This window comes from Odocoileus virginianus, chromosome 3 (genome assembly GCF_023699985.2).
Source record: "Odocoileus virginianus isolate 20LAN1187 ecotype Illinois chromosome 3, Ovbor_1.2, whole genome shotgun sequence".
In the NCBI taxonomy this organism is placed as follows: Eukaryota; Metazoa; Chordata; class Mammalia; order Artiodactyla; family Cervidae; genus Odocoileus; species Odocoileus virginianus.
In genome coordinates this window covers 58,553,663-58,579,712 of record NC_069676.1, presented here as the reverse complement: position 1 = coordinate 58,579,712, position 26,050 = coordinate 58,553,663, and the positions used below count along the sequence as shown (strand labels likewise).

The 26,050-nt window shown below is 50.4% G+C and overlaps 1 protein-coding gene across 9 annotated transcripts in view; it reads left to right on the top strand.

Moving 5' to 3' along the window:
- Positions 1-26,050, top strand: part of TNIP1 (TNFAIP3 interacting protein 1) — a 50,311-nt gene that overhangs the window by 20,307 nt on the left and 3,954 nt on the right. For 5 of the 9 annotated variants that reach the window (XM_070465654.1, XM_070465660.1, XM_070465653.1 and 2 more), the window contains exons 2-14: positions 1,583-1,754; positions 2,956-3,090; positions 4,510-4,595; positions 6,197-6,277; positions 8,817-9,008; positions 12,419-12,513; positions 14,018-14,138; positions 16,697-16,756; positions 17,871-17,960; positions 19,582-19,647; positions 19,812-19,943; positions 22,241-22,369; positions 24,691-24,819. In XM_070465654.1, the coding sequence (XP_070321755.1) occupies positions 1,619-1,754; positions 2,956-3,090; positions 4,510-4,595; positions 6,197-6,277; positions 8,817-9,008; positions 12,419-12,513; positions 14,018-14,138; positions 16,697-16,756; positions 17,871-17,960; positions 19,582-19,647; positions 19,812-19,943; positions 22,241-22,369; positions 24,691-24,819 (1,452 nt within the window). In that variant the 5' untranslated portion in view covers positions 1,583-1,618. The remainder of the gene's footprint in view (positions 1-1,582; positions 1,755-2,955; positions 3,091-4,509; positions 4,596-6,196; positions 6,278-8,816; positions 9,009-12,418; positions 12,514-14,017; positions 14,139-16,696; positions 16,757-17,870; positions 17,961-19,581; positions 19,648-19,811; positions 19,944-22,240; positions 22,370-24,690; positions 24,820-26,050) is intronic. The other 4 variants (XM_070465661.1, XM_070465656.1, XM_070465658.1 and 1 more) reach the window with 2 other exon arrangements.

Here is a 26,050-nt window from a genome sequence, read left to right as displayed (position 1 = left end):
TAACCTCATTGAGCATCCATTATAAAGTGAGGATAATACTATATATTTTCAGGCCATTGTACAGCTTAACTGAGATAATGCAGCTGAAGGATTTAATGTACTGCCTGGCAAGTAGGTTAACGAATGAGCTGTTATTATTAGTCTTTTTTTTTTTTTTTTTTGTACTCTTTTCTTTTAGTAAAGCACTTGTGGGTGCTCAAAGGATCTTTTGAGGATCATTTTGGCCTTTGGGGTGGTGACCTTGGGAGGGGGGTATCGGGGCTCCAAGTCCTTCTGGAGCCCCTGGTGGTGGAAACCTTTGGAGCTCTTCTGTGGTTGGTAAGGTCTTTGTAAGGCTGGAGGCTGAATCAGTTTTTCAGCCTCAGGGCCTTTGCACTTACTGTTCTCTCTACCTAAAATAATATTCCCCCAGATATCTGCATGGCTAGTTCCCTCACCTCCTTCAGGTGAGCCCTGAAGGCGAGCACTCATTCCCTGTGAGCCCTTTCCTGACACCTTCATTTAAAATTAAGGCCCTACCTCATACTTCCTGCTTAATTTCTGTCTGTAGATATTCCCATTACCCCTAATACGGTGCTCATCTCTTTCATTGTCTGTCTTCTTCCACCACTACCATGTAAGCTCCAAAAGGATTTTTTTTTTTTTTGGTCTATTTTGTTTGCTGATAATTACCTAGCACCTAGACTAGCATCCAGCACAGAACAGATGCTCAATCAATAATTGTTGAGTGAATGAATGCAAGAAAGAAGCTTCTCTACTGTCACAGAAGTCGGATTCCTGAAATCACTTTGCAGAGAGGTTTCAGATGAAATAAAGCCTGTGAAATCGAACAGAGTAATGCAGAACACTTGCTGCACAAGCAGATGGTACTTTGATGGAAAATCCATCTGTTCATTAGAACTGGAAGGAGGAGGGTGACAGTGTCAATTTGTATATTAAATATTAGTCAGGGGGGTTTCTTTTTCTTCTTTCTTTTAGAAAAGCTAGTGTACATATAAATGGAACTTCAGATTGGATGACTTGCTTATCCCTTTGGGCACAACATTTCACTTTAAAGATCACTGATTTAGTGTAAGACTTTCATTTCCCCTCCTCAGAGAGGGGAAGGGACTGCCCACGATCCCACAGTGAGTTAATAGCTAGACTATTTATTCATTCGATAAGTGTTTACTGGACATTCCCATCAGAGCTAATATCCTGCTGGGTGCTGGGGATGCAATAATTCAGGGTCCTGCTTCTTCTGGACCCCATCAGTAGGACATGAAGTTCACGTGTTTTGACTCCCAGGCCAATGCTTTTTCTTATACTCCACATTGCACCTCACAGTTGACTGCTGTTCCAAGTGAACTGGCGGTGCAGTGAGGCTGCCAAAAGACACTGGTGGTGTTCTTAGGTCACCTGAATAGAGACAGAGTACCCAGATCAAAGGAAGCGACTATCCTGCCCTGCTGTGCCATGGGCAGACCAGCCTGTGGTGCTGTGTCCTCGTCTGGGTTCTGGGGTCTGCCTTCCAGGGCATTGATTGTCTAGGATGCTTCAGTGGCTCGGCCAGCCCCCTGACATACTGCTGTTGTCCTTCCAGCCAGGCGGGTACCACGGCAGGGGCTGAGCCAGCCTCATGGAAGGGAGAGGACCATACCGGATCTACGACCCTGGGGGCGGCGTGCCTCTGGGAGAGGCGTCCGCAGCTTTTGAGCGCCTAGTGGAGGAGAATTCCCGACTGAAGGAAAAAATGCAAGGGATAAAGATGTTAGGTAAAGCAGACCCTGCCCTCTCCCTCCAGAGCTCCGCCCTCAGCCTGCAGTGCTGACTGGCGCACGCTTCTGCCCAGGTCCCCTCCCTCCCTCCTGGCCCAGCATCCGCTCCTTCCTTACAGCTGCGTCGCTGTGCACTCCTCTAGCAAGGTGGCAGTCTTCCCAGCCCTGTGTCCCCAGCACCCCGGAACCCTGATGACCAGACTCAGAACACTGTGAGGGACTGAGAAGGAGGTGTGGGGTGGTGGAGAGGGAGCCGGCAGGCCCAGTTGGCAGACCTGGGGAGTATCCATGAATAGGCCGTTTACCAGAAGCACCAAAAATGGGGAGAACTGGCATCACCAGGGCAACCAGGGTCCAGCCCCCAAGTGTTAGAGCAGGGAGTCCAGCTTGGCCTGAAGCAGGGCAGGAGGAGACCCCTTGATTCCCGGCTCTCACCCAAGCTGTCGCCACTGCCCAGGACTAGCCCGCTTCCCTCCACATGGCTGACCGGTCCCCGTCTGTCAGCACCCAGCTCAGATGCTGACTCTTCCTCCATGAGAGGTGTTCACTGATTTCCCCATGCAGAAGGGGACCCTTTCCTCCAGATTCCTAAAGCTCTTCCTTCACCTTGCTGCCCCATTCTCTGGCCTTGAGCTTTGGGAGTTGAGTATAGCTCCCAATTTCCCAAATGCGTTCTCCCTGCTTGGCAGATCTCTCCTTGGAATGGCAGATTGGCGAAGGAGGGATGGTGTTTCCCTGTCTCTACTTATACAAGAAGGCAAACAAGGCCCAGAGGGGTGGTGGGTGATTGATGTTATGGAGGGTCTCCTCTCTTCAGGGAGCCCCTGACTGCAGGCTGTAGGCTGTGGGTAGCCCCCCTTGGGACCATGATGGTGGGCCTGAAAGAGCCCCTGGTTTTGTGGAATCCTCAGTCAGGTGTGGCAGGAATGGGGCAGGAAGAAGGTGCTGGAGGCCAGAAGTTTGTTCCCGATTCCCCTCTGCTCCGTTCCCTCTGGTTTCAAGGCCTCTTCCTTATCAGGCTGTTTCTGGCCTTGGGCTGGAATGATATGTGTCCCATGGAGCCCCCGAGGTGATGCAGGGAGCGAAGTCCGGGACCTGGAGCACCAAACCCAGACAGAATAGGCATAGGGGGTCAGGGTGGAGAGCCAGCATATTTAACTGAGTAATTTTGCTCCTCCTTCCCCCGTTGTCTCCCCAGGGGAACTTTTGGAAGAGTCCCAGATGGAAGCATCCAGGCTGCGGCAGAAGGCAGAGGAGCTGGTCAAGGACAGTGAGCCACTCCCACCGCCATCTCCCTCTTTGGCCTCCTTCAGTGACCTGGCTGAGCTCGCAGGTATGAGGGGAGCCTGGGCGGTCCTCTGCCCATACCCTCACTCTCTAGGCCCTTAATCAAGGAGTCCCTTCTGAGTCAGAAACCCACCTCTCCTTTGTCTATCCTTAGGCTGCAGACTGTCCTCCCAATCATATTCTGGCTACAGCATCCCCCAGAAGGTCAGATTTGGAAAGGACCTCAAAATAATCTTGTCCAGAAATGGCTGGTGACTCAGCAGTCCTGAGACCCTGACAGACATTAGAAATGGATTGCAACAATCCACTCCTTCCAGGATGTGGGCTCAGGATCTTTATCAATATAACTTACTCAGTACATATTTGATGAGCAGTTACTATGTGCCAGGCATTGCGCTCCAGGCAACACTTTTGGGTTGCTAGAGTTGGCATCTGAGTCAGAAGCTCTCTGGTCTACCCTGCCCCGCTTCCATTTTACAGGCGAGGAGGCTGAGGCCCATGGCAGAACTGGGCTTGCCTCTCGGCCTGCAGCAGCACCTTTCAGATGTCAGGTCCATATACTGCCTATTAAAGGAAAGTGCCGAATGTGACTTAGGGTTAAAGTCCTGTGTGTAATCACATGCGTTCCTCTGGCATGTCTCCACATCCAGGGCAAGGTCTGAAACTAGGGAAGAAAAGGACTCAGATGGTTCCTGCAGGTTAGGTAACCTGCAGCCTCAGCCCAGGCCAGTGTACCAAGCTTCCACTCAGCTGCTGGTGACATTTACTGAATGGACGCATGGAGGAGAGTGATGACCCCAGAGTCTGCTATGCTGCAAGCAGCGGGCATTGCCAGCTTCCACTTGTCCATTCAATAGTATTTTCTTTTTTTTTTTTAATTATGAAAGTATGATAACACATTTACAGACTAGGAAAATACAAAACAAGGTTACATATAATTCTACTATCTTCAATAGTATTTTCTGAGTCCTGAATGGATGCCAGGCTCACCTCAGGAAGGAACCATGCAGCTACCCTCCGGAGGCTTCCTGGGACAATAGCCCCAGGAATTCAGGGAGGGAGAGCTCAGTTCTGCAGTTGCCAGCGGGGTCAATGGGTGACCTTTCTGTGGCTGTTTTCTTACCTTTAAAATGGGGATACAAAGCTGTCTTGAGAATTGGCCAAGATAGTAAATATAAAAACACTTTGTTAATTGTAAATTGTCATCCGTGTCGTTATTGAGGTAGGTCCAAAGTAGCAAGGAGCAATGATCACCTTGGGATTTTCCCAGTGAGAGCAGGGAAGATGGTCTCTGCCCAGGTTCTGCCCTGTTGTTCCAGGGCCGTCATCCTGGGACCACCTCACATCTCCCCAGACTAGTGGAAGGAACTCTGAGAACTCTCCGGGCCAAGGCCATTCTTAAGGGGGTGGCATCTGGGCTTTTCCTCTTTCTCTGCTTCTCACACACGTTTTGTCAATTCTCCAGGAAAGGACACAGCTGTCCCAGCAACCCCTGCTGACCCGGCACACCCAAGCGACAAGCCAGAGCCAGTCCCCAAACCTCCATCCAGTGTAAGTTGCATTTGGAATCATGACAAAAAGTTGCCTAGATCTCAAGGTCCCGTTGGCAGAATAGGAAGAGAAATGTTTGGGGTCAGGAAACCTGGTTTCTGACTTGCTGGGTGATATTGGCGAGTTAATCTCAGTCTCTCTGGGGCCTCGGTTTCCTCATTTTCATATGAAGGTCAGAGTTAATTCTCACCAGGAAAACCCTGATATGCACAAGGAGTTCCTCCCATCTGCCTGGTTGTGTAATGTTAAGCACGTATCGACTGCACAGTGCTCAGAAAGTAGGCAGACATGACAGGCAGCTCACCTTCTCAGTAGGGGCTTCAAAACTGTCTTCTGCAGATTTGCCTTGAGAAGGTCGACTTGGTATCCTAGGACTGGAAGGGACTCAGGGTGGTCATGTCATTTAGAGTCTCCATCCCACAGATGAGATTCAGAGAGAGAAGAATGTTTTTCGAGGTCATGTAGGACAGCTGAGGAGGAGTAGAGGGGAGAGGGAAACTTTCTGGGGCAGTGCCAAGGCCTAGAAAGTTGGAGGCCGGGGGGCTCAGCAGAAGCTGAGCACAAGAGATCCCTCGATCCCTTTCCTGGGACAAGGGAAGGCTGAGTTAACCTTTGTTCGACCAGGTTTAGCAGCAGTCCCAGAGCCAGTTGTTGGTCCAGTGGGACCAGTGGCCCGTCGGTTGGTTGTACAACCAGTATCTGCTACTTGGAGTGGCTGGGAGACATGGCAAAGTCTGGAGTCCTAGTTCACCCTAGATTTGTGTGTGTCCTAAAAAAGTCTCTCTAAGTTTGCCAGTTTCTCATTGAGACTTACCCCAGATCAGTCCAGTCCCCTGGGATCTCTGGGACTGGGTTGGCAAGGCAGGCACAGGACCGCCATGGCCGTGGCCACACTCACTGCTGCCTGTTTTTCCCAGATAACCAGTCGGGGACTCCTAGGTCTGGGACATGGCTCAGGTGCCATCACAGGGATGTTGGATTTGTGGTCCTTGAAATGCAGTCCTACTTTTGCATTTATTATAATAAGTGAGAGGCCCTCAGTTTTCTCCTCTGTCCAGTGGGGATGTAACCTTCTGACTACTCCCTCTGGTTGCTTGGAGAAAAAATGGAGTTCAGGAAAACATTTTATTTTTATTCTTTTTTTGGCTGTGCTGCACAGCATGTGGGATATTAGTTCTCCAAGAACCTGTGCGCCCTACAGAGTCCTGACCCCTGGACCACCAGGGGAGTCCTCATGAAAGTACTTTATAAGTGCAAGGCCATTAAAAAAAGATAAGATCCAAAAATGCTAAGTACTTTGAAGGTCAGCTAGCCCAGTATCCCTGATTTACAGATGTGGAAACTGGCCATGGAGAATGTGACCTCGAGTCACACAGTGGGCTGCCGGCAGACTTGCTGGAATTTATTCCTGCTTCATGGTTTGTGAGCTCAGCCTGGGCTGGCACCTCCCACACGGAGGGGCTGCCCAGAGGACTTGGATGTGAGAAGGGATTTTTGGTTCCTCCCTTCTGTGCCCCCTCCACACTTTCAGCTATAGGGTCCATAGAGGAGGGGCAAGGGGTTTTCTCCCAGGTGTCCCCTGACTCCCTTTTTCTGCACAGAACACCTCCTCTGAATTTGAACTGGTCCCCGCCGAGGGGTCTTCTTCACCGGAGAGCAGCGGCCACACCAGAAATACGATGGTGAGTGGACGGCAGGTCCGTGGGCACATCCCCCATCTCCTCTCTGTTTCAGTCACCTGGCCCCGGGTGAGAGGCACAGGACACGCTCACATCCCCTGGGCACCTCGGAGTCACTTGGCATAGGCTCGAGGGGCCAGCGCCGGGGGGCGGGGGGGTGTGTGTGTTTCTCGCTCACATATGCAAATCCGTGACTGGTGACTTCCCCGTGGGCCACACGAGTACCGACCATTGTGAAAGTCCAGGCACGTTGCCAGCCCCGCTGCCTCCACCAGGCACCCAGCACCTCTGCACGCTATGACTCAGCCTTTGGGCCTGTGGGCTCGTAGCCCGGGTGGAGTAGAAAGGGTCAGAAGAACCCAGAGCAGCTTGAGTCAGATGATTGGCATTCTGTGCAGGCTCTTGGGTTCTCCCAGACTCCCCTTTGGGGCATGTATGTAGGAAGTTAAACCTTGGGCTCACACACACAAAAACATACACAGTCCACCAGCTCTGAGGTGTCCACCTGGTCCCCACTTTACCTTTGCTGCTTTTATTCCAACTGTGTCACCCTGCTCTCTCTTAAAATGGCAGACTTACTGGAGAACCATTGAGGAAGGCATGGAACATTCTTCAGAAATCTTCCACATCCTACCCTCTCCTTCTCTCTCCCTCATCCCTTGGAGATTTTTTTATTGTTATACAGACAGTACGTCGTCTAACCCTTCACTGATGCCTCGGTTTCCACTGCCTTATTTGGGGCACGAATGTTGTTCTTTAAAGTGAAAGGCTTTGGGAAGTGGGAACTGGGGAGAGGAGGGAAGTGAGGCAGAAACTACTGGTTCCCATTGCAAACCTTGGAGAACAATTTGACTCTTTAAGCTATGAGCAGTTGATTAAAAGGTTAAAATTTCAAGTTAAAAGCCAAAAAATACATTAACATATAAAAATTAAAAATATTGAATTAGCAAGGCAGGATACAAAAAGGTTGCTCTTTAGTTCACTGATTGTCTCTTGTGTGAGTCAGTCCCCAGGGTGAGGTCTCCATCAGGCTGTCACGCAGCTTCCAGTGGAGAGGCTTTGGGGACATGGGGCAGCTCTGGGTATCAGGAAGGTTCTGTGTTTCCTCCCCTGGGAATGTCTGCCCTTGGTCCTGTTGTGTCCCTGAGGGTTCTGAGAAGCTGGCCAAGGAGGCACGATTCCCCACCCCCCGCTGCCTGCTCTGAAAGCATTTCACTGTATGACCCTGAACTTCATCTCATAAGTAGGTTCATCCTTCACACCACCATGAGCTTAGTCTGTGCTGAGCAAAGACAAGACAGCCTCCCTGTCCTCTGGGAGCTTGCAGGCCAGTCAGAAAGGTCAGAGAGATGGCACAGGCCACCAGCTTTAAAAAGAGCACCACTGGCTGCCTCAGACCCTGTGTGGAAAGAGGCCGTGGAGGGATGAAGGCAGAATTGAAGGGGCAGCAGCACCTGTTAGAATAAGGTGCTGACAGTGTTACGGCGCCATTCACTGGACACCGTGCTATGGCCTTCAGGGCATTTCCACTGCTGCGGAGTTCAGACGAGGGAAGTCACCATGGATGGAGCATGGGGAAGCCCAGGGTCTGGCCCTGGCTCTGCCACTGATTCACAGGGCAACTTTGGGCAGCTGCCTTCTCCCCACACTTTGGTTTCTAGACCCGAAACTTGAGGCTGTGCTGTGTCTTCATTGCTGCACACAGGCTTTCTCTAGTTGTGGTTAGCAGGAACTAAGCGCTTGTTGTGGCGCACAGACTCCTTATTGCTGTAGCTTCTCATTGCAGAGCATGGGCTCTTAGCATGCAGTCTTCCATAGATGTGGCTCGTGGGTTCTAGAGCGCGGGCTCAGTAGTTGTGGAGCATGGATTTAGTTGCCCTGCAATATGTGGGATCTTCCCGGACCAGGGACCAAACCTGCGTCCTCTGTAGGCAGACGGACTCCTAACCACTGGACCACCAGGGAAGTTCTAGAGCTATGCGTCTTAGTGTGTTTTGAGTCTTGGGTCTTGAGTCTTGGGTCCTTTGAGAAGTTGGTGAATGCTTGGATCATCCCCCAGAAGACACGGGAACAGACATGATAGACGGTTTCGATGTCTGAGGGCCGAGCCTTGATGAGTGGAAGAAGCAGCGCTGTAGGTAGACTGATACTTTTTCCTGGGCTTGCCGCTTTCATGTGACAGTTCACCTGCAGGGGAACCCTGTGGGGAGGAAGGGAAGAAAGTGTGTGTGTGTGTGCAGTAGATGAGGATTCTGAGGCCCCATAAACACGTGACTGACCCAGAGGCCCTCGGCAAGGCCCGGAGTGTGGGAGGAAGGCGGCTCCACTACTGGTGAGACAGCCAGTGGCCTGGGAGTCCTGGGGCCTGCACTGTGAGTCAGCCCCAGACAGGGAACCTGGGTAATTGGAGAATTTCCCCAGGCTGAGCTGGGATCAGAAGGGGAAACTGAGTCATGAGGAATGGGGAAGCAGAGGGAGAAAGGCTGGTGAGACCTGCTCAGGCTGTGCTGAAGAGCTGTCTGCCCCCACCCTCCACCCCCAGGAGCTGGGCCCCCTGCCCCAGGAGGACAGCAACCTGATGCTGCACCTGCAGCGCCTGGAGACCACCCTGAGCGTTTGCGCCGAGGAGCCCGACCACAGCCAGCTCTTCACGCACCTGGGCCGCATGGCCCTCGAGTTCAACCGGCTGGCCTCCAAGGTGCACAAGAACGAGCAGCGTACCTCCATCCTACAGGTGAGGCCAGGCCCAGGGCGGGTGGCCCGGGATTGGCCGTGTGGTTTCCCCTTCCACTTCCTCCAGCTCTTCTGAGGGGTCCAGGGGACCACAGGGATTTCCAAGGGCGTGGTTGGGGACCCGTCTCGGGCTTCTTGTTCAAGGTGGTGAGCGGGGTAAGGAACTTGTGGGAAGGGACGAGGAAGGAAATTGGGAAATGATGGGGTGGGTGATGCAAATTTCATGGTTGGGGTGATTCTGGAAGCAGTGGATGCACCAGGTTGGCAGCATCCTTGTCTTTGTTCTTCACATACAGGTGTGGACAGGGAGGGGACAGGGGCTGGCCCCTTGCATGTTACTGCCCTGCCCCCTGAGACAGGAGCGTCATTATCCCCACTTCACAGCGGGGGCCACAGCCCTCGAGAGGTGATTTTTTTTTTTTCCCTGCCTAAGGTTCCCCAGTTAGTAGATGGTGCAGCTAGAATTTGAATCTCTAAGTCTTATTCCAAAGTCCATGCTCTTAACTACCGTCCCAGCCTGCCTCCCCAGTGGAGGAGGCTTCCCCTTCATAACCCTCCCTGTGCTGTGAGAATGAAGTTAGATTTCCTTCCTAGGCAAGGCATACAGCAGAGTGATTGTCACACACACACACACACACACACACACACACACACACACACATATTCTTTTTCAGATTTTTTTTTTTTTTGGCCATGCTGTGCGGCATGCAGGATCTTAGTTCCCTAACCAGTTATCGAACCCATGCCCCCTGCATTGGAAGCACAGAGTCTTACTCACTGGGCCTCCAGGAAGTCTCACCCCTTATTTTCCTATCAGGTTCCTATTTGTTTCCTTCTTAGCTCTCACCATAGTTTGTAATAATTTTATTAAGTGCTTTATTTGTATTTGTTTTTTTCCTTATGCTCCCTGCTAGAATGTAGGCCTCACAAAAGGGGCAGGTGCCTTGTCTGACATGTCCACCACTGCCAGTGTCTGGCACTTCATAGGTGCGGACTGCTCATTTGGTAAATGAATGAATGAATGAACAAATGGACTCACTCATGAGCTCTCTTAGCCACTTTGATGGAAGATAGTGACCTTTGTGATGACCTCTCTCATTCATCTGCTTTGTGCCCAGGGTATTTGCCTCTTGCCCAGAAGGATAGCACGTGAGGCCTTGTCCTGGCCTTCTCTTAGCGCCCAAAGCAGGACGTTCTGTTCTCTGGAGGCCCCACCCAGGGCCGTGGCATCCTGTGTATTTTCCCAGCCTGTGGGTGGAGGTAGATTAATCCAGTCCCTTGTCATTCTTTCATTGATTTGTTTCTTGGTTCCCTCAGCGTTTCTAAGGCCAGGCATGGCATGAGGCCTCTGCTGGACATTGCAGTCAGTCACAATGGTTTTCTGTTCCTTCATGTCTGATCACCCTTGAGTTCCAGGGTGTCAGAGAGGGCTGGATTTTGCTGTGGAAACAAGCAGCTCTGAAATCTCCCTGCATACTGTAAACATTTTTCCTCGTGTTCTGTGTGGAAGGGGCTTGTTTCTGCTTTGTGGCAGAAACAAGGCCCCCACTGTCTTGTGCCCTTTGGAATATGAGGCAGCCACAGGGAAAAAGAGACCAGAGAATTGTGCACGAGCCAGCCCAGAGGTGACACTTGTCACTTGCACTCAGCTTTCATTGGCCACAACTGGTCATATGATCACAACAAGCCTGGGAAACAGGAGGGAGTGGGTGAAAGGTCCAGTGAATATCACTCACTGTTTCTGCCTCCAGCCTGACTCACAGAGTGCCACCTCCCTTCTCTGCTCTTTCATCACAGGGGAAAGAGGCACCATTTAGGGTCTGCCAGATGGTGTTTAATCCCAGTGGTGATTCTTAAGAGCTATGCAACCTTATGCACATTTTTTTATCTGTACTAGCCTATGTTTTGGAGAAAGAAATGGCAGCCCACTCTAGTGTTCTTGCCTGGAGAATCCCATGCACAGAAGAGCCTGTCAGGCTACAGTCCATGGGGTCGCAAGAGTTGGACACGACTTAGGGACTAAAGAAAGACAGAGAGAGAGCCTACGTTTGGCTATACCCCTCAGCTTGCAGGATTTTAACTCTCCAACCAGGGATTGAACCTTGGGCCATGGCAGTGGAAGCGCCAAGTCCTAACCACTGGGCCACCAGGGAATTCCCTGGCCAGCATTAAAAAGTGAGCTGAATTGTGTAGCTTTGGGAAAGCTGTGAGGCTCCACGGAGGCAGTGAGTGGAAGAGCACCCCACTGTGTATGGGTCCCAGGTTAGGTGCTCACTAGGTATTTGTTGAAAGATTGAGTCGTTTAGTCCTGACCTGGTACATCTCCGTTACTAGTTAGCCACTCCTTTCCTTCCGTCTGTGAGGCCCTGAATCTGGCTTCCCATCTTCCATGTCCCCCACCTCACAGCACTTCAGACACGCATCCTCAAAGGTTATCAAGGGCATGGCAGCTGACAAGGCCCTTACGTTCTCCCGGCCTTGTAGGTCCTCATGGAAGCCTTATAAGGGAGGCAGGAGAGGAGTAGTTGCCCCGCTTTGTAAGGGAGGGAATTGTGCCTCAGAAGTGAGGAAATCCTGAGCTACACTGGGCACTGATGACATCTTGACCAGATACCCTATCTTCCCACTTGCCAGCTGACAACCTCATGACCACCCCCGCTTTGATGCCTCATTCATTCTCCAAATCGCCTAAGCTCTAGGCATCTTAGGACTCAGGTCTTCATGGTCCTTCATTCATTTGGCACTTCAGTCATTCAGTTGTACATTCTTTCAGTGAAATTAAGTGTTGAGCTGTGCTGGATGCTGGGCTAGGTGGGGGTCCTGCAGGGGACAAGAGAGTGGTGAGGGGATCCCAGCCTTCTGGAAGCTTGTGGACTAGTAGGTCGTGGGGTGGGTGGATACAAAGAAAGTAATGACACTGATGATTCTGTAGCTGTAATTGTCACAGGTACCAGAAGGGTGAGCAGGGGCCTGTGGGCAAGGATAATGGAGGTGACCTGGCTTACCTGAGATGTGGGAATCAGGGAGGACTTCTCAGAGGAGGTTTGACATTTAGGCTAAGACTGGAAGCAGGAGTAGAAGTCAGAGGGGACAGCTGGTGTGGAAGAGCATTTTGGGCTGTGGGAACAGAGGAGGAGGGATGACCTTGGAGGACCAGAAGGCCTTGTGGCTGACTCTTGGTCAGGCCTCCTCATGGCTGGCTCCTGAGGGAGCTGATGCAGAGAGGAGCTTGAGTGGGACTTTGGCTTGACTCCTGCTGTCCCAAGAGGAATTGGGTGAGGCCATGCAATGGGGATATCGTGTTGGGATGTGGTGTGGTTATAGCGCCTCCCCCATCCTCCAGCATCATTCTGCATTTGGGGTGTACTCCTTCCCTTACTTTGCCCCCATCTCCCTCTCTCTGCCTTGCAGACGCTCTGTGAGCAGCTTCGGAAAGAGAATGAGGCCCTGAAGTCCAAGCTTGATAAGGGCCTGGAACAGCGGGATCAGGCTGCTGAGAGGCTGCGGTAAGTCCAGGCTCCGCAGTGAAGGCGTGAGGAGCCAGGTGGGCAAGAGGAAGGCAGTGGTATGTGGCACTGATTCCTGGGTTGAGAGCACTGGGCCCTGTGCCCAGCTCTGCTTTGGATGTCAGGTCTCTTGGTCCTTCTCCTCGAGTGTTTCCTCTCTGGTCCATTTAATACCGTGGAGTGTTTGTGTATAAAGTGCCTTCAGAGCTTCAGAAGTTCAGGACGGAAGTGCACTCCTTCCTTGGGAACCTGCCTGCTAGCAACAGCTCACTCACTGGCTGCTGGAGATGGAGCTCTGGACTTTGCTGCCCTCTGCTGGTCACCATCCTGTCCTGCAGAACCGTCAGGGAATGCTCTTCCGGGCTGCCTCCTGGTCTCAGACTTAGTTGTACGTCAGAATCACCGAGGGTCAGGAAAGGCATTGCAAGTTTGCACTCTCCACCCTCTATCCTGTGCTGAGATTCTGATTCAGTGGGCCTGGGGCGAGATCTAGGTGTCTGCATTTTCCAGTGGACCCATAAACACGTTTTCTGAGGTTACAGTATAAGTGTGTCCAGGATCACCCCAGAGAAACACTGGTCTTGACCATCAGAGCTCAGCCCTTTGAGATCACGTGTGCCAAACCCCTCACCCTGCAGAGGGAAACTGAGGCTATTTTCATATGGAACCCAGTTGGCAAACAGAATATGAAGAAATATCTTCCATATTTCAGTCATACATGAATCCACATCACCATTTATCTTGTATCTTTTATCACCTACTTTATTATTTACTTAAGGATTTTATTTGCATCATGTTTTTACTGAAGATTATTACAAAGAAAACTTGCACTAGAGTAACTGGAATACAGCATTACTTGGAATAAATAGAAGATGCCTCCAACAATAAATACAACAAAAATGGAAAGATGATTAATTCTGGTGAATTGCCCACTGAAGGCTCTGAGCCTTGAAGGCTGCTCTTTCTCAGTCAACACAGGACACTTGCAAGCGCTAGAGAGGCACTCAGGACCTATGAGCACCAAACTGAGACTTACCCCCATGCAGGATGTCTGAGGATAATTGGAAAGGGTGGAACTTTCTCACAGAGTGTGAACCAGGGTTATTTCTTTATTTGGCTGCACCATGCAGCATGCAGGATCTTAAATTCCTTAACCAGGGATCAAGCCCACACCCCCCAGTGGAAGCCTGGAATCTTAACCACTGGACCACCAGGGATGTCCTAATCCATGGCTATTTAATGCAGTGTGGATGTATCCTGAAGATCTCATGTATACAGACATCCCATAGTTGGGGATGGATTGTTGGTGAAGATCAGAGAATTCCAGAGAGGTCCTGCAGAGTGGCGTGAGGATGCCATTTGTGGTTCTGCCTCAGGGCAGGTCTCAGGGACTCTCCTTACTCCCCAGGACTCAGCTGCAATTCAGACGAGTAAGAGGTCTGAGACCCCCTGTCGCCTCTACCCGGGGCCGGCAGTATGACATTTCTGTTTGCCTCCAACCCAGGGAGGAAAACCTGGAACTTAGGAAGTTGTTGATGAGCAGCAGTAAAGATGGTGCCTCTGGGCGACCAGGCTCACCAAAGATGGAAGGCGCAGGCAAGAAGGGGGCGGCGACACTGCAGCAGGTATGTGGTCAGAAACTCCTTCCCCAGATCCGGATGGCCAGTGCCCAGCCTCCGGGGCAGGGAGCCAGTCCCACTGCTGGAAGGTTCTAGTTGTTAGACAGCATTTCCTTGGCTTGTTCTGACAGTCCACCTCCCTGGAGCTTCCACTTCTCGGCCCATATTCTGCTGCCAGCTACAGGGAGCGTCCCATTCCCTGGAACACACACTTAGCCTGTGGGCTATGACCATGGCTCTGTGGGGTCCCCACACCTTCTCCAGGCCAAATAGCTGCAGCTCCTTCAGTCATTGCTCATAAAGGCGGTGGCGAGTCATTTGTGCTGTCTGGGCATCTCCCCTAACTCATTCCAGTTTGTCAGTCTCTCTTACAGAGTGGCTCCCAGAATCGGTTTAATGTCTCAAATACTCCTAGTGGAATTAGGATGTTAGCTTGAGAGAGCCCCTGAGGGGACTGTGTTAGCTCCTGTGGTCATGCTCCGGGAGCCTCTGACATGCAGAGAGGAGGGTGTGGACTCAGCAAGGCCTGCAAATGCCCTGGGCCCCTTGCCTCCTCCCCACTGCTGCTCCCAGTGCTGGCTTGCATCCAGTTCCTGCATGGGAGCTGGCTGGCCCCTCGCCTGGTCTGTGTCTTCCTGTAGAGCTGAGTCCCAGCTTTTTACTGACATATTTTTCCTCTTTAATGAGGTTTAATGACTGCACAGCCATCAGTGTCTTTAACAAGCCCCACACTTGTGTAATAGCAATAATTATCCTAATAACTTAATTCCTTATTACTATATGACAAGGTAGAGTTTACCCAGGATTTGCAAATTCATCATCTGGTTTGGCTTCCTCTCTACATGTCAGGGAGGCAGGGCGGGGACTCTTACTTCATGAGACTGCCATGGCTGTTTATGGCAGTAGGTTTGGAGAGGCCATATGACATCACATTGTCCAGATTCCTGTATCCACCTGCTGTTGTCAGGCAGACCTAGGGTGACAGGACGACATGCTGATGATCGGCCTTCTGATTCGCAGCTCTTGAAGCCACTCTTTCTTCTGTTTACACCTCACATCAGGGCCTGCCTTGTCTGCCCTCTTGTGGAAGTGCCTTATGGATTTTCCTGATCTCCTCTGGATTCATGGCGGTATATGGGCAGCCCTCTTCACTTTTCCAAAGCTCTTGACATCACTGGTGTCTGGAAAGGCCAGATGCTCTTACCGCCTTGCCCGGGAGGAAGGTCACATAAGAGGCTTGCATTGCAGGTGATGGTGAAGCCTGTGCCTTGCAGTTACATGTGGGTTAAATGCAGGCTCAACCCACCTCTTGTCAGCGCTGCCACCTTGGACAGGTTACATGAACTCTTTGACCTCAGTTTCCTCCTCTGTGAGATGGAGATAATAGCACCTACCTCAGAGGGTAATTGGACAGTTCAGTCATGTGATGCCTGTGAAGTAGGTTTAGCACTTGGCAAGTGGTAAACTGAACATTGACTGTCACTTTTAATGACAGGCTTGGTTTCTCTTCTCTGTGGACAGGGGCTTCCCTGGTGACTCAGCTAGTAAAGAATCCACCTGCAATGCTGGAGACCTGGGTTTGATCCCTGGGTTGGGAAGATCCCCTGGAGAAGGGGACCCACACAGTATTCTGGCCTGGAGGCCAGTCCATGGGGTCGCAAAGAGTCAGACATGACTGAGCGACTTTCATTCACACTCACTCACTCTTCTCTGTGGAGCTTAAGGGTGCACCTCCAGGAGCACCGCCTCTTCCTCCTTCCCCAGTAATGTTAAGCACAGCTCCCCTGCAGGAGACATCAGGCTTCTAGGGGCAGCCCTCTCCCCTTACTTCTGGGTTCTGTGGTGTACTTACGCCTGCAGGGGCGCTTGAGCCTCACAAGTTCATTCAGCCTGACCCGGCCAAGTCACAGGGGAGTGTGTGTGTGTGTGGTGCGGGGGAGTGGGAAGGCAAGGAATGGAGAGAATGTGGGCAGTGACTCCAGGACAAATGCTGTCAGGCCTGCAGGATGTCAGGTTGGGGCCTGTCCTGTTTAATCTTATACTGAGGGTGTGGACCTTGGCCTACATCATTCAGGTCCTTAGAGGTAGAACTGGTGATCAGTTTCTTTTCTTTCCTTTTTTTTGGTGTTCAGTTTCTGAATTGATGACATCCTTCTGCTGTTTCACCTCAATGCTTCATATTTTTAAAAAATTTTTAAACTTTTTATTTTAGTATAACTGTAGATGTGTAGAAGAGTAGCAGAATAGTGCGGAGAGTGCCCATCTCCCGATTGCCTTGACATCTTATGTAACCATGGTTCAATGATCAACACCAGGAAATGACCATTGCCACGATACTATTAAGTAAACTACAAACTTGGTTCAGATTTTACCTGTTTCTCATTCATGCCCTTTTTCTGTACCAGGATTAAATCCAGGATCCCACATTGCATTTAGTTGTACCGTCTCTTTAGTCTCTGCCTGTGACAGCTCCAGTGGTTCTTGTCTTTCATGAGCTTAAGGCTTTCAGCTGTTTTGTAGAATGTCCCTCAATTCGGGTTCCTCTGGTGTTTTTTTATAATTAGACTGATGCTGTGGATTTGGACAAGAAGACCACAGGAGTGACATCTTGTAACACGTCAAGGGTATGTGATGTCAGTATGTCCATTTACACCCAATCTTGATCATTTGGCTAAGGGTCTGTCTGTCAGGTTTCTCCATAATAAAGGGACTAATTTTTCTTTTGTAATTAATAAGTATTTATTTTCGAGGATGTGCTTGAGACTGCAGATGCGCTGTTTCTCTTTATACTTATTTTAATAAACACTGGCAGATCTTGACTGCCGTGATTATCACTACAGCCTTCTAATGGTGATTTTGGATTTCCCTCATTCTTTCTCTGTTTACTAATTGGAATTCTTCTTGTCCCTTCTCCCCCACTTATTTTTTTATTCATCTGTTTCTATTAATATGGACTCAAGGATATTTTATCCTTTGGCTTATAGCCCAACACCATTGTGATTTATTTTCTTGTTCAAGTTCTTCCTGCTTTGGTCATAGGAAGTTCTTTCAAGTTGTCTCCTATGCCCATTTGACATGCCTTTCTTCTGATGATGATGATTGAACACTTCCTTACTTTCTATAGCATCACAAGTTGCTCCATACTCACCTTATATTTTCCCTGCCCCAGCCATGAAATTAACCACGTCTCCAAGGAGCCCTGTTTCTTTTTGTTGGAGAATGCTATTTAGAGACCAAGATCTGTGCTCATTGTTACCTGAGTGACACTGCTTTAGGCCCCCTCAGAGGCCAGAGCAAGGAAATACATGTACTGATCACACATGCACATGTCTTTATTTGTATATCTTTTAATAAAACATTTTAAAAATAAACACTTTATAAAATATTTTTAAAAGTAGGTAACTCTTGCCTTCAGAGGACTTTTGTCTGATGTGTGGAGGAGGGGAGGGCAGTCAGCAGTGCCATAGAGATAGAGCCTGAACAGGGAAAGAAGTGTCTGTGGGGAGGGGGCAGGGGTAAGAAGGGCCTCGGAGCCACTGAGGATCAGTGAAGGGGAATAACGTTCTGTGTGGACGTCCCTAAGACGCTCAATTATGGCTGGGACTGGTGGGTGAGAGGGTAGAGAGGCAGGAGACCGGGGGCTGGGTCTCAGGGGTGAGTGGCCTTGGAGGAGCACTGAGTGGGTGAGAGAAGTGCTGCCTGAGGCCCTGCTGAAGGCCCCTCTGTGTTCCTCCTCAGGCTGGTGTGATGACAGGTAAAACCCCAGAGCTGGGGGCCCTGGGTGCGGCTGAGAAGAAGGTGAGGCTGCTGGAACAGCAGCGCGCAGAGGTAGGTGGCTGGAAGCGGTTGGGGCGCCGGGAAAGATCCTTTCCCCCTTCCGGGACCAGCAGGGCAAAGGCCCTTCCTGGCCCCTGGCTCTGACTGGCCTCTGAGTTGTCATGGTGACCACTGAACCACCTGCCCAAGGATAAGACATGCTGCCTTGCCCTGGGCTCTTGTCTCCTGATCAGTCCCCCTGCCCATAGGAGTCACTCTGAGGACATGGCATTCAGGGCATGGCCTATAATTGTTGAGGGGGGAGTTTAGAAAGTCTCCTGTGGCGGACCCTGAATGGTGGTGAAAGGTTGTGAAAGGAGGCAAATGCAGCATCAGGAAAGGGGAGCCTGGGGTTCAGCTGTCACCACGCAGCTGGTTCAGGAAGGTCTGTCACAGAAGGAGAGACCCCATACGTGCCTGTAGCACTGCTCCAGTCAGCCGAGAGTCTCCAGAAATTGAGGCTCTTCCCTTGTGTCTCATGCATATTCCTCCCCTGATGTTTCTGGACCAGAGGTGGGAACCTAATCTCCATTGACCAAGCCCCTTCCTCTCCACACAGTGCAGGCCCTTGTCTCAATCCCTGAGCTCTCTGCCCTCCCTGGTCCTCCAGCACATTTGAAAGTTAGGCTCCGTTGGTCTTTTGTTTAGGTGCATATTCATGTTTTCTTTCTGTATTGCTGTAAGGTTTTTTTTTATTACAAAGATACTATAAAAAATATTCATTATAAAAAGATGTAGCATCTTACCTCCTGGAAATGACCACAGTTGATAACAGTTCTTTGCATATTCCTGAATTTTGTCTGTGTACTTACTAATATATGACATTTGTAAAAATATTAAAATACCACATTGCAGATTGCTTTTTTCCTTTCTTTCCTTAAAATTAGCTGTATCTTTGAGGATATTTATTATATTTGTATATAAAAGCATACTCTGTGATTCTTTAATTGTGAGTACTTTTTATCATATTTTAATGTTGTTGGAATTGGAAAGGATGCCCTTTCCATCGTTTTATTAATTTAACGGTGTTGGGTTGTTTTCCTTCACTGAAGAATTGTCGATACATCAAAATTATGGCAAGTAATTAGTGTCATCTCAGAGCAGAGGCAATGTATGAGGCGCCCAACTTTCTGAGTAGCTGTGTAGTGCTCCGTTTTCTGTATAAGTCTATCATTTTCTTAGCCTATTTCCAGTGCTCAAGTTTGCCTCGATCTTTTTGCAGTATAAACATTGTTGAGATGATCACTATTCCACATATTTTTTACATTTGTGCGAGTGCTTCTTTTGGTTACCATCTTTCAGAGTGGAATTATTTGGTTAAAGAGAACTTGAAGTTAATACATAGTCCTGAATTGCCCTTCTGCATAGGTGTAGGTCCCATATTCTTTACCAGAATTATGTACTGTTTCTGTGTCTTGGTGTTAGTCTTGCTTTCCTGGTGAGGGCAAAATGTGGCGGTTGGTAAAGGTGACTCACCTGAGGAAAGGTTGTGAGAAGCACGGGATCAAGGCAGCGTGTGGACCCACCACCCACACGTGCTGCACAATGTGCCTGCAAAGCTGGTGGTGGTGGCGTTGGCTGTCTTTGGTCCTCCTCTGCTTATCTCCTGCTAACTCCAGTCTCTCCCCCGCAGCTGCTGGAAGTGAACAAGCAATGGGACCAGCATTTCCGGTCCATGAAGCAGCAGTACGAGCAGAAGGTATTGTGAGGGTGATGGGAACTCCAGGCCGCACCCCTGCTTCTCCGCGGGACTCTCAGGGCATCCTCAGTGCCACGCATGCTGCTTCCCTCGCCACCGCAGCCTTGAACAGTGGGTGTCCGCCCCGGCCCTCACACACTCCCCCTCTCTGCCTCTGAACCCAGATCACGGAGCTGCGACAGAAGCTGGCAGACCTGCAGAAGCAGGTGACCGACCTGGAGGCCGAGCGGGAGCAGAAGCAGCGCGACTTTGACCGCAAGCTGCTCCTGGCCAAGTCCAAGATAGAAATGGAGGAGGCAAGTGTCACTGTGGGTCTCAAAGACTCAATTCTGGAGGCCTGCTCTCTCCTCCCCATCAGCTGGGAGCTGGGGGTGGGGGTCGGGAGACCCGGTTCCCTCTCTGACTCCGGGACTCAAGGCCTGTGTGGCCTGAGGCAAAAGCGCTTTCCTGCCTTCTGCTTCAGTTTCCCACCTGAAAATTGAGGTTGGATTAGGTATGTTTTTCATTTTTTTCTTTTTTCATATGGAGAGCTTTTTGTTGATCGAAAGTCTCATGGTCTAGGGAACTGTACAGGGAAGTACAAAATGTGAAAAGATTCCCCAGACCAGCTCTAGTACACTTGATGGGGGCGGGTGCTGCGGAACCTGCACAGTGGTGATGGCTGTTGTCAGGGAGGAGCTCCAGCATTAGACAGAGCTTCCTTTGGTCCTTCATCCGGTCACTGTTCAACAGTGATGCACTAGGCACAGCGCTGGGTACACGGGATCAGCAGTGAACGGCCACCCCCGCCCCTGGGGGAAGAGACATAGAACATCTAATGACAGAAGTAAATGAGTAGATGTGTGTTAAGTACAACACAGGAGAAGTTACAGGGAGAGAACATGAAGGGAGGTCAGATTCACTCGGGGGGTGTGGCGGGGGAGCAGGAACAGGTCCCTGAAGGAGCATCTGACCTGTCGTGTGTGTGACTGATACCAGCCAAGGCCCTGATCCTGGGGCAGCGTCAAGAGGAAAGGCCATTTGACCCCCAGGCTCTCTGGAGATTTTGTGTTACCATGTGTTCACCTTCATGAGAACTAGGCAGAGGCTGCTTTTGCCTGACTTAAAAATGGCCATTCCAACATGGTTTGCATTTCAGAGCTCGCTCCCGTCAGCAGGGGCCTTCTCTGAGCAGTCAGCCTGCCCTGGTGACCACCTAGTCCCTGGGGATGTGTATTATGGGGGACACTGCCAGTCTTTTCTCCTGAGAGCACAGTCACAGCTGGGGCAGTCAGCCTGCCCCTAGCTCACTTCAGTGGGTGGCCTAAGTTCCTGGCATCTGACGCTCTTCCCGGTCAGCAGAGGGAAAGGTAGAATTTTCAGAACAAAGCGTGGCCCTGTGGATAGGAACACGGAGCCATAGAGGCCGTGCAGACCCAGAGCCTCTTACATGGGAGCCTGTAACAACTCCCATAAGATCCAGCCAAGGCTGCTGTCTGTCATCTCCAGATGAAAGCATCTCACCAGCTAGTTTGTAGAATATTGACATGTTCACACAACAGTTACAGTTGGGAGTGTCCCCAGACCATCTCTCCTTACAACCCCATCCCCCAGTTCCAGGCCCTTCCCAGTGGTCATCACTGTTTCCATTTGGGTGTATCTCTCCAGGCCTCTTAGCACACATAAACACACAGAAATAGTTTCATGTGGGTATGCCTTGCCCTTGTACCACACTGTCCTCTTCTATTTTAAACCCTCCCTTTGGCTTGCAAGGGGACAGAGAACACCAGAATTAGGAGACCTGGATTCTTGTCTAGCCCTAGCTCACTGTGTGGTCTTGGATAAATCACCTCTGGATAGTCCTATAAAGGGGCTAGGATTTGATGCTCTCTGAGGGCCTTTCCAGCTGTGACTGTTTGCGGTAAAGAACTTGGATTGTTCCATAGTACCTATGGAAGCGGGGCTTCCACCTTGAAGCCTTCCCCAGTTTCTTTTCAGCAGGAGTGTTCTTTCTTTAATCTCATAGGACTTTGTTTCTCTGTGGAGGACCCCTTTCCGCCTCATGCTGTGTTTATCTCTCTGAGGGTCTTTTTTCCACTAGACCTGGAGACTGTAAGAACTGAGAGGCCCTTTGGAGACTTTCAGTGACATCACTTTCTGTGCATCGTAGAAGAGCCCTGTGTGAGCCTGGTAGAAATTGTGACTTTTCTCTCTATAAATTGCAGTCAAAATTTTGCACTCGTTGTGGGGGCTCACAGATCTCCTGAAGCCCATCTGTGTCTCCTGTTAGGAACCCCTTATCCATGGCAGATAGATGAGCTTAGACCAGAGAAGGCTGTGACAATGCCCAAGGGCTCACCTCGCTGTTGGAGGAGGTGGTGCTGGAACCCGGGGCCTTTCACTTAGTTGGGCCGCCCTTTCCTTGAGGACAGGACCATGTGGACATTACTACTCTCAGGCGGGTGCCTTGCACAGGGCGTTGTGCATGAGCATCGTGGGGCTGCAGAGTGAGAGCGAGGCGGGGAGGTGTGGTCACCCGGGGACAAGGCAGGCAGTCGTGGGGTCCGGGCCTCCTGCAGAGACTCCATGCACACCAGACCCGTGTCCCCTGCAGACTGACAGGGAGCACCTGACCGCAGAGGCCAAGGAGCTGCGCCAGAAGGTCAAGTACCTGCAGGACCAGCTGAGCCCCCTCACCCGGCAGCGGGAGTACCAGGAAAAGGAAATCCAGAGGCTCAACAAGGTGGGTGTGGTCAAGGTCTGGGGAGGGGCAGGGCTTCCCTGAGCCCTGCTGCAGAGCCCGCCCCATGGCCAGTACCCCCAACCCTCAGCTCAGGAGGGGTGACTCCTGGGTCAGGGTAAGGGTGCTGAGGGCCTGGGTGCAGCCCCGGGGTTTCTACTGCCTCTGCCCCACTCCCCGCACGCTGAGTGCCCGGCTTAGCTCTAACACTGCTTCCCAGGAAGGCCTTCCCAAGTCTCCTTTGAGTTTCCCTGTTCTATGGCTAAAGCACCAGCAGCTTCTTTCAAACCCTTCTGGCATTTTCTTGTGATTACTTACTGACAGTCCATTCTCCCATCCAGTGTTGGGAGGTATGTTGTCTTCACTAGGGCACATACCCCCAGCGCCTGGCACCAAGCATGTGTTCGGGAAAAACTCACTGAAGGGAGTGGATGAGCTCTGGCCTGAGTTCCTGCCCTTGAGAAGGGGGATCCAGGGAGATGCGGCCCGGGGCAGGGATGGGGCTGGGGCTAGGGGCGCCCAGGTAAAGGGACCCCTCTGCTCTGAGCCAAGGTGAGGGGCAGTGGGCTGGGCTGGGGGATGGTTCTAGTCCCAGTTATAGCCCCTGTAACCTATCCGGGTCTCAGTTTAGCCATCTGAACCCTGGCTGGAATCATGCTAGCCCTGCCCACCTTCTAGTGCAGGGGTTAAAGGAGTGAGCTGATGGAGAGGCTTTGAAAGGAAACTTTTTCAGAGGCCCAGGTTTTCCTCCTGTTCTGTCTGCCTGCTCTTTCGGCTTACAGTAGACTCTATTGTGAGTTTGTATTCCTTGGGTCCCAGCCCTACTTGAGTGACTCTTTCTGCTTGGTTTTGGTGTTGGGTAAGCATTGATGATGCCAAATGTGGGGCCTTGGGGCTTGTTCTCAGTGAAAAGAAGGATCTATCCCAAGCTGGGGGACTTGGGGCTCTAAGTCCGGGCAGAATGTTATATGTGTTGCTGGTTGTAGAGATGACCCAGGCAGGATCACTGCTGTCTGGGTTTCTGTGGTGTAGCTGGGGACAGAAACTTGTAAGGATGACTAACACAAGGCTCTCCCTGTCCCTCGACTTTAGTCTGCTCATCAGAAAAATGGGACAGATGGGGTCGGAGGTGCAGTCATAGCCTTCCCTCGAGCAGTCTGATGTACGCTTTAAATATATGTACATAAGTTTTCTTTGTCTGCACCACGTCCTAGTTGCAGCATGTGGGATCTTTAGTTGTGGCGTATGAACTCTGAGTTGCAGCATGTGGGATCTAGTTTCCTGACTAGGGATCGAACCCAGGAGCCCTGCATTGGGAGCTTGGAGTCTCAGCTGCTGGACCAGGAAAGTCCCTTGAATTTACTCTTGGCTCTGCAGTTTCCTCTTATTGCTGGGGGGAGTCAGGAGACAAAGAGGGGCCTGAGGCCAAGTTGGCCACGGTTGCCCCAGGGTCCAGGGGGGCGCTGTGGGCAGTGCTGTCACATGGCCAGCAGAGGCCCTGCCCAGGGCACTAAAGCCTAGGTTGTGATGAGCATGGCCAGTCTTGAGAGGTGTTCCAGAGTTCTCAAGCAACAGGTTAACAGGGTGGAAGGAGAAGACCAGTTAATGAATAACTTTCAAGAGGATGTGAGCACACTCTTTATGCAAGGAAGGGTATTCTGTGAAGGTAGTAAAGCAGGGCTTTTACAAAAAAATCTCAAAATGTTATTTGGTGATATTCCAGCCCATTTTCAGGGTTGGAAAGGTAAAATATTAATTACATCAAAATTAAAATCCAGGCTAATCTAACTACAGAAGACCTGGGGATGGAGGGGTTAGCTTGGTGGGAACAGGTTACGGAAGCTGGAGAATCTCTGGGCAGGTCCAGGAGATTGCGCTTCTTCCTCCAAAGGACTTCGTGTTCTTTCTACATCTGGGTGCTAAGAATTGAGCCACTTATCCTCAAGGAAAGGGAGATTTCTCCCTTCTACATGAAGACCACAGTTTAGGCTGCTGGTTAAGAGCACATACTGGCTTTGAATACCTGCTTTGCCACTTACTAGCTGTCTGACTTTGGACAAATCCCTTTGGATGTCTGAACCTCAGTTTTCACATCTGTGAAATGAGGGTGAAGGTCACAATTTTTCCATAGGACTATGGACAGGATTCAGTAAAATGATGTGTGTATAGTGTTCATCTATAAGATGACATTTATTAAATAGTGGTGGTTATTATTATTATCCTTATCATGATCAGGGTCTTTCAGTGGGGCCTGACCCTTTCAATGGGACCTGACTTCCCAGGGCTTCTGCTGACGGGCCCATCTCCTCTCTTCCTGGTTCCAGGCCCTGGAGGAAGCACTGAGCATTCAGGCCTCCCCGTCCTCTCCAACAGCATTTGGGAGCCCAGAAGGAGCTGGAGGCCTGCTAAGGAAACAGGAGCTGCTCACGCAGAACGAATTGCTGAAACAGCAGGTGAGTTTGAGGGGAACAGGTTAGGTAGCTGGTGCCTAGTGGGAGTTGGAGCATGCCTGAGGGCCTAGGACGGACCTTGAGTCATGCAAGCTGTAATTGGCAGTCCACTGTCTGGCCATCGGCCAGGCCTCCTGACTGGTATAGGTTTATCCTTGCCAGCAGTGTATCCCTATCTAGGTCATTCCTCTACCACTGTCATGATTTAAACATTTCTGTGCCCCAGCTCTGCTATTATTTCCCTAATATTTTGAAAGCAAAATTTTTTTTAGTGTATGTTTTAAAAATGAACTGTTATTGGAGTATATTTGATTTACTATGCTCTGTTAATTTCTGTTGTACAGAAAAGTGAATCAGTTATACGTATACATATATCCACTCTTTTTTAGGTCTTTTCCCATATGGGTCATTATGGAGTATTGAGTAGAGTTCCCTGTGCTGTATAGTAGAACCTTATTAGTTACCTGTTTATGTATAGTGTGTGTATGTCATGAAAGCAAATGTTTTAATAAACTCAGTAAATATATTTAAAAAGGAACTTCAGATTTCTCCTGCAAGTGGGAAAGCCATTTATTGTTTGTCATAATTAGAAAGTAACTATAAGCAATAAATACAGTAAAGGCAAAACTGTGTTGTTAAACTAGCTAGATACTTCTGCCTGATCACGGCTTTGTGCTGGAGTCCTCTGTCACTTTATTTAAGGGAAATTAAATACTAGAAAGGTGCTTAAACACATAAAATGCAGACCTTCTCGTTGAGGGACGCAGAGGAGTGAGGAAAGTTGAGAAGGCTTTGGTTCTCGCACGTGCTTCTGTGCTATTTGCTGCCATGCTTCGGGTCCTTCTAAATAGTCCCGAGCCTGGTCAGTTTCTTGTTGATCTGCAGTGAGGATGTGAAACTGCAGAGACAGGGCCCTGCCTGCCCCTTCCCTGGCAGGGCGCCTGTCCCCACCCCAGAGCCTTGGGAGGGTTCTATAGGCCCCCTGCTCTTGGCACCAGGAGACCGGAACTCCAGTCCTCCACTCAGACTGTTTCTGTGGTCTCTACCTCTCTGTGGGTCTTGGCAGAATGGAAGGATGGGACTGGTTTGGATGGCTGTTGACCAGTTTTGTGTTTTTTAGCCATGGATCCTTTTTTCAAATAAAGCCCTAGGTTGAAGCCCAAAATATAAGGTCGAGGGACCCAGAACTACTCTGTCTGCAGTTGGGGTTGGGGCCAGAGGTACACCTATTCCT